We start from the raw sequence: 9,059 nt of genomic DNA, 5'->3' as shown, positions 1-9,059 counted from the left end.
TGGGACAGCCCCGGGACAGCCCGGGGCACTCCCGGGGCAGCCCCAAGATAGCCCCGGGGCACCCCCGGGACAGTCCCGGGTCAGCCCCGGGGCAACCCCAGAACAGTCCCAGGACAACCTCGGGGCACCCCCGGGATAGCCCCGGGGCACCCCCGGGACAGTCCCGGGACAGCCCCGGGGCAGCCCCGGGACAGCCCCGGGGGGACAGCCCCGGGACAGCCCGGGGCACTCCCGGGGCAGCCCCAAGATAGCCCCGGGGCACCCCCGGGACAGTCCCGGGTCAGCCCCGGGGCAACCCCAGAACAGTCCCAGGACAACCTCGGGGCACCCCCGGGATAGCCCCGGGGCACCCCCGGGACAGTCCCGGGACAGCCCCGGGGCAGCCCCGGGACAGCCCCGGGGCAGCCCCGGGACATCCCCGGGACATCCCCGGGGCAGCCCCGTGACAGCCCCGGGGAACCCCCAAGGCATCCCCGGGACAACCCCGGGGCACCCCAGGGCAGCCCCGGGACAGCCAAGAATTGATCATAAACTCCGCTCACTAAAATAAGATTAGTTCGATCTCAACTTTATCGAGGAGAATGCATCCTCAATACTCCACTAATGATCGACAATAATATATGGTCCTGACTTTTGTTATGACGGTTTTTCAAAATCAAAATAAAAAAAATGCATACTATACTAAAATCGGAAGAAAATTGACTAACTGAGAATCGGATTATAAAACTCGTTTCTCCAAACATAGGACTGCAAAAACCGTGGAGGATATATGGGACAAACAGCTATTAGTAGCAATCAACAAGTGTTAGTATATCACAAACAAAAAAAATAAATAAAAAGAAGCACTAATGTTGGCATGTTACTACAAGTACAATACAAAGTTAATCGACAAAGGGGAATACAAACCAGCAAGATTTAAAACAACTAGCAAAATTCAGTGTTGTCTATAAACTCAAAGACCACAATTATCCACACCCAACAACTCTTGTTTCCAAAAACGCAACAACGAAAGAAGTGAAGCCAAAGTATAAGGAGGCAAGTTGTAGAGACAACTCTACTCACGTTTCAGAATTACAAATGGCATTCTACTATCCAGTCTGAATCTAGTAAATGCTGCTTCTGGACTTAACCGTTTGAAACTGCAGCAACAAGCGAAGAGCTGCCTTACAAAGAGCTTCAACACGATATGTGGAGAAATACAGCATTTGATAAGGGACAGGAAAGACAAGCTCCGGAGCCTCATAATCTCGCGACTTGGCTTCATGCGACATTTTCATCAATTTCTTGTTGGCATATGGTAACAACAATCGTGCGACTCTCCAGCTTGCTGCCTTCTTGCCAAAGAATCGTCCAAGCCAACGATATTCCTCAACAGCTGATCAATACCAACAGATTCAATCACAAGTCACGATAACAACTTTGAATTAGAGCTATACGAACTCATCATTTACCGTGTTGAATTGATAAGACGACAAAAAATGATGTCTCTGTATCCTGCAGCGTCATTATACATTGAATCATCAACTTCCAAGCTTAAAAGGTTGATAATTGAATTATCATCTCCATACAATTTTACCACAAAAAGATAATATAGATATGTTCAAAATCAGTAAAACCTCTAACTTCTCTATTTCATGGGTAAAGCAATACATAAACACAGAATAATTGAACTTACCAAATTTTCTTGATGCCAGAAAAGGATGACTTTGTAGTAATTCCATTGACCCTTCTGTTCTTGACCATCAAGCTGAAACAGAACAAAACATTGATACTAGAAACTAACTATGATCAAATAACCACCTGAAACAGAAAGGTAGATGTGATGTATCGAGATTCATTGGTAATGTATTCAAGGATATAGGCACACATGACCACGTACAAAAAATGAGGGACTCTTTACAGGTAACTACTGTTCACGGAGACAGATAATCGCATCATGATTGCATCAGAAAACATAAAATTTGCTCCTACGAAATGGAATTACAAGGAAATTTAGTATTTGAGTGATTGCTTCACTAATCTCTCCCTCGAAATGCATGTGCTTATTGAACAAACAAGCTAAAAATTGAAAGAAATTGGCATTTCATTGCACCAAAGGAAAATGAAAAGAAAAGACTAAAAAGAATGATACTTTTACTACAGTTCAAAAGTAGGTGACAACAGCCCCTTTTTGTATTATAAACCTTTAACTTCTCTATTTCATGGGTAAACATATGCGTGAGAAAGAGGAAGTCATGGCAGACCAAACTACAAAAAACAAGGGTAATCAATTTCCATTCTGAATTCTCATTTAGTGGACATATTTTATTGCTGTGCTACAACAAATTAACTTCAAGGGGAAAATAAGTTCGTCTCGTCACTCTTGTGTGTTCTAAGCCATCAAAATCAATATCCAAATAGTCAGAAAAATTTAGAAATAAAAATGGGTAAAAAGAGTACCGGCTCCAGTTGAGCCTCCCAGTTACATTAGATAACCAATTTTCTCCTAGAGTCTCTCATCTTTAATTCAACGCTTGGACAATATGGATTCAAGAGCAGCCAATTTATCTCGAGGATAAGGAGGCACCCTTTTCCGAGCCAATGTCATAATTGCCTCAGCCTTACCAAGCTTCCCACTCTTCTTAAGGCCTTCAAGCAATTCATAAATAGTGTCAACACTTGGAAACCAGTTCTTTTGCATGCTGTCTTTGCACATGGTATAAGCCACACCAAAATCCCCTTCTTTACAAAGATAATGAATCATGGTCTGGTAAATTTTGGCGTTAGGTTTATACCCCCTGGAACGGAAAGCAGAGTAGGCCCTTTTCGCCATATCAAAGTACTCTGCCTGGCAAAACCCTTTGATCACCAAATTGAATGTAACCTCATCAGGTGCAATACCAAGGGTTCGCATCAAGCTCATCACTCTATTAGCTTCCCACGCTCGTCTCTTACAAACAAGATACTGAATCCTAACATTGAATGTCGCGAGATTTGGCAAACACCCTCTTAGCACCATAAGGTTCCACAAACCATTCCCAATCTCATATCGATTATGCTTATAAAACGCCGACATAAGTGTCGTATATGTGATCACATCTGGGGATATCCCCATCTTTCCCATCTCAACCATGATCAGATACGCCTTATCCAAATCACCCATGTCACAAAAAGCCTTAACAACAATATTAACCGAAAATATATCCAACTGAATGTCAAACTTGGATGGAACCTCTCTAACAAAATCCTCAATAGCTCGCAAATCGCGCAACTGCGTCAAGACCCTAAGCGCAGCATTGAAAGATTTAACAGTCCTTCTACAACCATACAAATGCATATCATAAAAAGTACGGATCGCATTTTCGGTCATACCAGCCTTACCATATAGCATTATGATCCTGACAATGAACCCTTCGCGCCGGCCCTGCGGCAGAGTCTTCTGATGTTCCAGCAAATGCTCGATGTAGTCGAACCGCTGGGCCCCGGCTAAGCGAGCCACCGTGTCTTCAAAAGCAAAGCGGTTTTCGACGACAATTCGGTTGTGGGCATTTGCCTTGAACAGGTGGAATAGCTTGTCGGGGTCTCTCTCGGCTTTGAGCTTAACAAGGGCGGGTTCTTCCAATTCCTTGGGATTGAAAACCTTGTTCGACACGGCTGAGGAACAATCTTTCAACGCTGCCGAGGCGGAGGCGGGGGCGGCGGCATGGCAAAACCTGCGAATGGGCCGGAGAGAGAGCATGTTCTAGGGATTTCCTCAAGTTGAAGAAACATAACCGCCCATCAAATTAAGGGATATTCAAATACTGCATTAACTAGATGGAAAATCGGCGAAAATCCAGAAAGAAAATTATCGATAATCCACAGAAATCGATTTCCTACTGGAAAAATTATGAGAATCAATCAAGGTTTTAGGGCACCAACATAGAATGAAATCTTCAGCGCCCATGGGAGGAAGCGAGGATCAAAAACTAGAGGATAAGATCAAGAAGCACAGTTATAAAGCTGTGAATGGGATATTTCTTGTTCGATATGAATAAAAGTAAGGTTTTACAGAAGAGCAGCGAAAAAGTGTGAAAAAGGGAAGGGAGAATAGAGTCCGCCATGGCCATGGGTGGGGGTTTGTTAGGGGTTTTGGTATTGTTTTGTTTAGGTTTTCGTTTGTGTTGGATGTGGAGTTTGATTGTGTAGCGGGGGATCTATAGTATGGAAGCGTGGACCTCCTATAATCATTGAAGCTGATTGGTTCAAAGTGTTGGGATTTTTTTTTTCCCTTTAAAAAATGTACTAGGATTTATTTGTTTTTTTTTTTATTCTAAGAAAAAAACGTTAAGGAAAATCTATGGATGGCTTTTATTTCTTTGGATTTAGAATCGCTGTTCCTAGCTCAAAATTTCTATTGTTCTCTGAAGAAGAAAAAGAAATCTCATGTTTTGTTAGTGTTACCAAAAATTTTTTACTTGGATTTTAATGTTATCAGAAAGAGTATGTATGAAGAGATAAACTACCGAGTATTTCCATTTATTAAAGAAAATTACCCAGGATTTTCATTTTTGTTTAAATCTCATTTGAAATTTCAATTGTATAAGCCGAATTATTTATGAAAACTTTGGTTTTATTTTCTTCTCTTTTCAAGGGGCTTTATGAGCTAGAACGCTACATACTCGAATGTCTTGATTCGAAAAATTGTTGGATATGCAATGAGATCGAAACCAAACCATATGAATGCGCTGGAATTTATTGCAATTTTAAAAACCAAATCATAAAACGCTTTCTAAACATTATTTCAGCCAGGATTGTGAGTGGATGAACGGTGAAGTTAAAAAGAAAATATGCATATGAGTGAGTGTTTTACATATATACATATATATATATATATGTAGGTATATATGTAAATATGGAGAGATGATGTCATAATGTGTGAGAGTAGTATCTTCGCCAAACAAATTGACAAAAATTAGAAAAGTTGGCCTGTCTAGTGCACGTGAAATTTCTGATCAAAGAAGTATTCATCAGGCGAAAGGAGAGACTAATAAGTGAACTAGAACACTCAAGTAACGCTTCTGGTATAATTGATCATATAAAAGTTAACCTGTCTAGTGCACAAAACACAAGGAAAAAAAAAAAAGAAAGAAAATTTCAGGGCGAGGACAGGCGGTGCTGGTAAAACTTTCTTCAGGAAGGCCACACCTAGAATTTGCTCATTTTAGTCCTTTGAAGTTATGACAAGCAACCCCAAGGCGCCAATGAGAATATACTGCACAAGATAAACATCCTGAATTACTCTCTTTTACATGCAAAGAAAAAGGACTAGGGACCGGTGAGGATACGAAAACCAACCTTGATAATAGGCTTCTCAGTCATGATAATTGTTACCCAGCCAACATAAGGTAAAAATCTGCAAATGATTTAAAAAAGAGAATAGAAGAGAGATATTAAAAGAAAAAAAAAGAAATTTGTTAACAATCATAGAAATAGAAAGCAAGGAAATGTTTTTTCTTGAAACATGATCTGTCCCAATTATGAAGAATTAGGACAGAAAAATTGAACAGGACAAGGAAGAACATTTACAAACTATGATGCGACTCAGTCCTTAACCTGATTGCAAGTCTTCCTAAAATCTAGAATACCATCTTCCGAATTTTTTTGTTCTTTTTTTTTTTTTTTTTTTACATCCAAAATCTTTCGTTGTTATTAATTACAAATTTAGGATTTGCACCACACAAGTGCACCGGTGAATATGGTATATGCAGGTAAAGGAGTGAGAAAATAATCGAAGTTTAAACAACATAGGGAATGTGTGTAGATAAATCTTAGTTGAAGCTTTGACATGGTGATATTGCAGCATGACATCTAACTTCCTAATGCTCAGTACGTGGAGTTAGACCAACAATACAAAGAGGAGTCAGGATGTACGGTTAAGACAGGAACACTTACCCTACAGCTCTGCCCATGATGTGATGCCGCTGAAGCCAGAGCTGACCTTGAGCATACAAAAGCCTGTCATCCCCATAATTGTTATCACCTGAGGAAGAATATATGTAATAGAGGGTGACAATAGGATCTAGTAGAGGTATTCCACAAGCAATTGCAGGTTTAATAAGTGCCTGTGCGTGCATGAGTGTATAAATATCATTCTAGAAATCCAAGAACTTGGCACCTTTGGTGAGAACATCAACTTCTCCAGTATCTTCTCTTTCATGAACCTACAAATATAATTGAATCATCAACATTAAGTGGAGAAGAGGAAGTGACCATCAAATGGTTTAACAAAACGGGACAATAAGCTTGGATAAAAGCAAATATGAAAAGGGTTGTGCGTTGCCCAACTAGTGTTACCTTAATGACACGATGCACGATTGGAATTTCACGGCCCTGGGAAAAATTAACACACACAACGAGAGCAATTAATACAAATAGAAAGGTGAAAAATCTACAATTAAAGCATAATCCTCACTGGTGCATAATGTAGACAGTAACCACAAAGAAACTGATAAGGAACAAGATTGGTTATGTTTATCTATTAGTATTATTTAGGAATTATTTAAGTTTACTTTATTATCAGGTTATGTCATCATATTATTACGGCTTATCCAACTACAAATAGACCAAGTTTCACTTATGCTTTGATGATTGATGCACACACTTCCAGCCTATTGTTTTCTCTTCTCTCTAAATTTCCCTTCTCCCACTCTCTATTAACCTCTTCTTATCTCTTACTCTCACTTCAGCATCAGAAACACATGACGAAATTTCCATCAAGAACACAACACATAGAATATGGCGAAACATAAATTAAAAGTTAGAAGCAAAGATTGGATTGAGCAGTGGAACAAGAAAATAGATTAACAAAATACAAAGCTAAATATACAATAAGCGGATTTATTCAAATAAAATAACCTCAAGATGCCACTTACATCAACGTTGAAGACAACAATTTCCCCTGCACGAATAGGATCTTTACTCATGTGCAAGAATAAAATGTCCCCCTGCATATGATGAACGATACCAGAACTAATCGTCAATAGGCAACACATTATGTTATCATAGTAAAACCTCGGACCAAATAATCCCGAAATTAAAAACTCTAAACAAAGGGAACCATTCAGCCATGAAGGTTTCTACCATAGAAAATATCTGACTCATTGGAAAAGACACCTAAATCATTCACAAAGTCCCATTACAACATTTAATGCCAATTAGTCAAAGATGGTACTCAAAATCAAGATTAACGGAACAATTATTTCTTTTTCAACTTGATCTTATGAATGAAACAACATTTATGAATGTCAGACACAAATATTTAAGTACTTGCCAATATGGCTTATATGAAATATACAGAAACCTTAATGGCCTATTTGGTTCACACGTTTGAGTCAGTGATTTTGATTCTTAATTTAAATTTTGTGAGAGATCCCATCAGCGGGAACTATTCAATTTTTTGTGAGACAACAGAATCAGGAGTTTAAATCACCATTACCCTCTTGAATCCTGGTTCCATGCTTCCAGATAGAACAACCACGACAGGTGATTCACTGCCAGTTATACACATCAACGCCTTCCATATTATAAGCGCAGATGTAACAATCATGCCTGAATAATCAAACAAAACCGGTGATATAACATATTTCACTCCTAATCTATCAAAATAAACAAGAAAATCACAACCAAAAGACCAGCAAAGAACCGTCTATTTTCAATCATTATTCATACAATTAAACCCTAAACCCTCAATTGAATTCCGCGAACAGCAAAAGAAGTCTCGTTAAAACACATTTTCATGTCTCAAACTAAGAAAAGTCAATCGGCAGTGTGCAAAGCTCTATCCTGAGATTCTCGGGAACCAAACGGAATATTACATGGGAATTGGAAAGAGAGAAGAGGAGAGAGCAAATAGAGAAGGTTAAGAGGGAAACGAAGTACGAACCGAGACTGACGGCCTGAGTGAGAAGCTGTCGGATCTGAATGGACTTGACGGAGTCCACAGTATCACCAATCCAACCCATTTTTCTTCGTTTTCCCAGCAAATTTTCTTTCTTCTTTCTTCTTTCTTCTTTTTCCTTACTCTCCTCCTCGTCAGTCCTTTTGTCTCCGAATCTAATGGAAATGACTTTCACTGGGCCGTTTCGCACCCATTAGAGGACGTTTTTCTAAAATAATTATTGTAAATCCATATTTGAATGATTATAAATTTATGTCTTTTTTTTGCTCTGGTTATAAATTTATGTGTTACTTGGTCGTAGTTGTATTTTTACTTTTTCTTTTTCAAAAGTAGAATAAATGATATATTTAAGGATATCCTCAGCCTCATTATTACTTTTTTAAATAATTCTCTCCCTTATTTTGATTTTCTATATAAATTCTACAAATTAAAATGCAACCAAGTAGATCTTAAAAGTCTAAAAAAAAAAAATCCCTCAATTTCTTTTAGAATTGGAATTTATTTTTAGAACTAGAGTTATAAATTGTTATCATTAAGTGTAATACAATTTTTATAGATAAAGGGGATCCAATTTAGCTTTGTTGTTTAGATTAAGAACTTAATAACAAATCAAAACAGTGCGCTATATTTATATATATCAGATTCTACAAATATATAACTAATCTTAACTTCTTAAAAAAGGAAAGATGAATAAGGTAAACATATATAACCACAAAATACCAAATTCATTGAAACTAAATTTGTTCCGGCCGACTGAGAGTCTCTCTGCCTGGTGATAGTGACTCATTGTTATTGCTGGAGTCATGGACGAAGATGGAATTTTTGAAATTTTATAAAAAAAATTCATTTTAAAAATGTTTTTCTATTTACTATCCATAAGTTTTTAAAAGGGTTTCTATTTTAGCTGGAACTTGAGATGCTTAGGTCCGTTCAGTTCGCTAATTCGAGTTTTTAATTTAAATTAAGATGTGATGTTGTGTGAAAATTTTTTACTGTAACAAAAAGTTAAATGTGACTGTTTCTGAGAGCTTTTTACTATAGCAAAACTCGAATTCTAAATTCGAATCAGCGAAAAAAATGGGTTTACATCCTTGTAATAAAGTTTTTTTTTTTTATAAAAAAAAAAAAAAAAAAAAAAAGA

General features: G+C 38.2%; 2 protein-coding genes across 4 annotated transcripts; both read right to left on the bottom strand.

Annotated features, from left to right (window-relative positions):
• Positions 1–1,089: 1,089 nt before the first annotated feature.
• Positions 1,090–4,131, bottom strand: LOC21408479 (pentatricopeptide repeat-containing protein At1g80150, mitochondrial). 3 transcript variants are annotated; one of them, XM_024166112.1, is made up of 4 exons: positions 2,440–4,131; positions 1,676–1,800; positions 1,452–1,494; positions 1,090–1,375 (listed from the first exon to the last, which is right to left on the bottom strand). In XM_024166112.1, the coding sequence occupies exon 1, from the start codon at positions 3,716–3,718 to the stop codon at positions 2,507–2,509; it is 1,212 nt and encodes a 403-aa protein (XP_024021880.1). In that variant the 5' UTR covers positions 3,719–4,131; the 3' UTR covers positions 1,090–1,375; positions 1,452–1,494; positions 1,676–1,800; positions 2,440–2,506. The 3 variants fall into 3 exon arrangements, with proteins under 3 accessions (XP_024021880.1, XP_024021881.1, XP_010097248.1); XM_024166113.1 differs by having other exon boundaries at positions 1,676–1,747; XM_010098946.2 differs by lacking the exon at positions 1,452–1,494.
• A 793-nt stretch (positions 4,132–4,924) lies between these two features.
• Positions 4,925–8,133, bottom strand: LOC21408478 (signal peptidase complex catalytic subunit SEC11A). Its single transcript, XM_010098945.2, has 8 exons — positions 7,904–8,133; positions 7,457–7,569; positions 6,894–6,965; positions 6,316–6,351; positions 6,137–6,182; positions 5,914–6,001; positions 5,317–5,374; positions 4,925–5,233 (listed from the first exon to the last, which is right to left on the bottom strand). Exons 1-8 carry the CDS (start codon positions 7,980–7,982, stop codon positions 5,183–5,185), a joined length of 543 nt encoding a protein of 180 aa, XP_010097247.2. The 5' UTR covers positions 7,983–8,133; the 3' UTR covers positions 4,925–5,182.
• Between the last annotated feature and the right edge of the window lie 926 nt (positions 8,134–9,059).

The sequence above is a fragment of the Morus notabilis genome, unplaced genomic scaffold (assembly GCF_000414095.1).
Source record: "Morus notabilis unplaced genomic scaffold, ASM41409v2 Scaffold843, whole genome shotgun sequence".
Classification (NCBI taxonomy): Eukaryota; Viridiplantae; Streptophyta; class Magnoliopsida; order Rosales; family Moraceae; genus Morus; species Morus notabilis.
The sequence above is the reverse complement of the archived record's forward strand: the minus strand, read 5'-3'. Positions and strand labels throughout refer to the sequence as shown.

What these genes read in the sequence shown, in the direction of transcription:
- LOC21408478 (XM_010098945.2), bottom strand. Translation starts at nt 7,982, where the DNA reads ATGGGTTGGATTGGTGATACTGTGGACTCCGTCAAGTCCATTCAGATC. An exon ending in TTGTTGTCTTCAACGTTGAT is followed by an intron (nt 6,352 to 6,893) that starts GTAAGTGGCATC and finishes AATTTTTCCCAG; the next exon opens with GGCCGTGAAATTCCAATCGT. An exon ending in TCGTGCATCGTGTCATTAAG is followed by an intron (nt 6,183 to 6,315) that starts GTAACACTAGTT and finishes TTATATTTGTAG; the next exon opens with GTTCATGAAAGAGAAGATAC.
- LOC21408479 (XM_024166112.1), bottom strand. Translation starts at nt 3,718, where the DNA reads ATGCTCTCTCTCCGGCCCATTCGCAGGTTTTGCCATGCCGCCGCCCCC.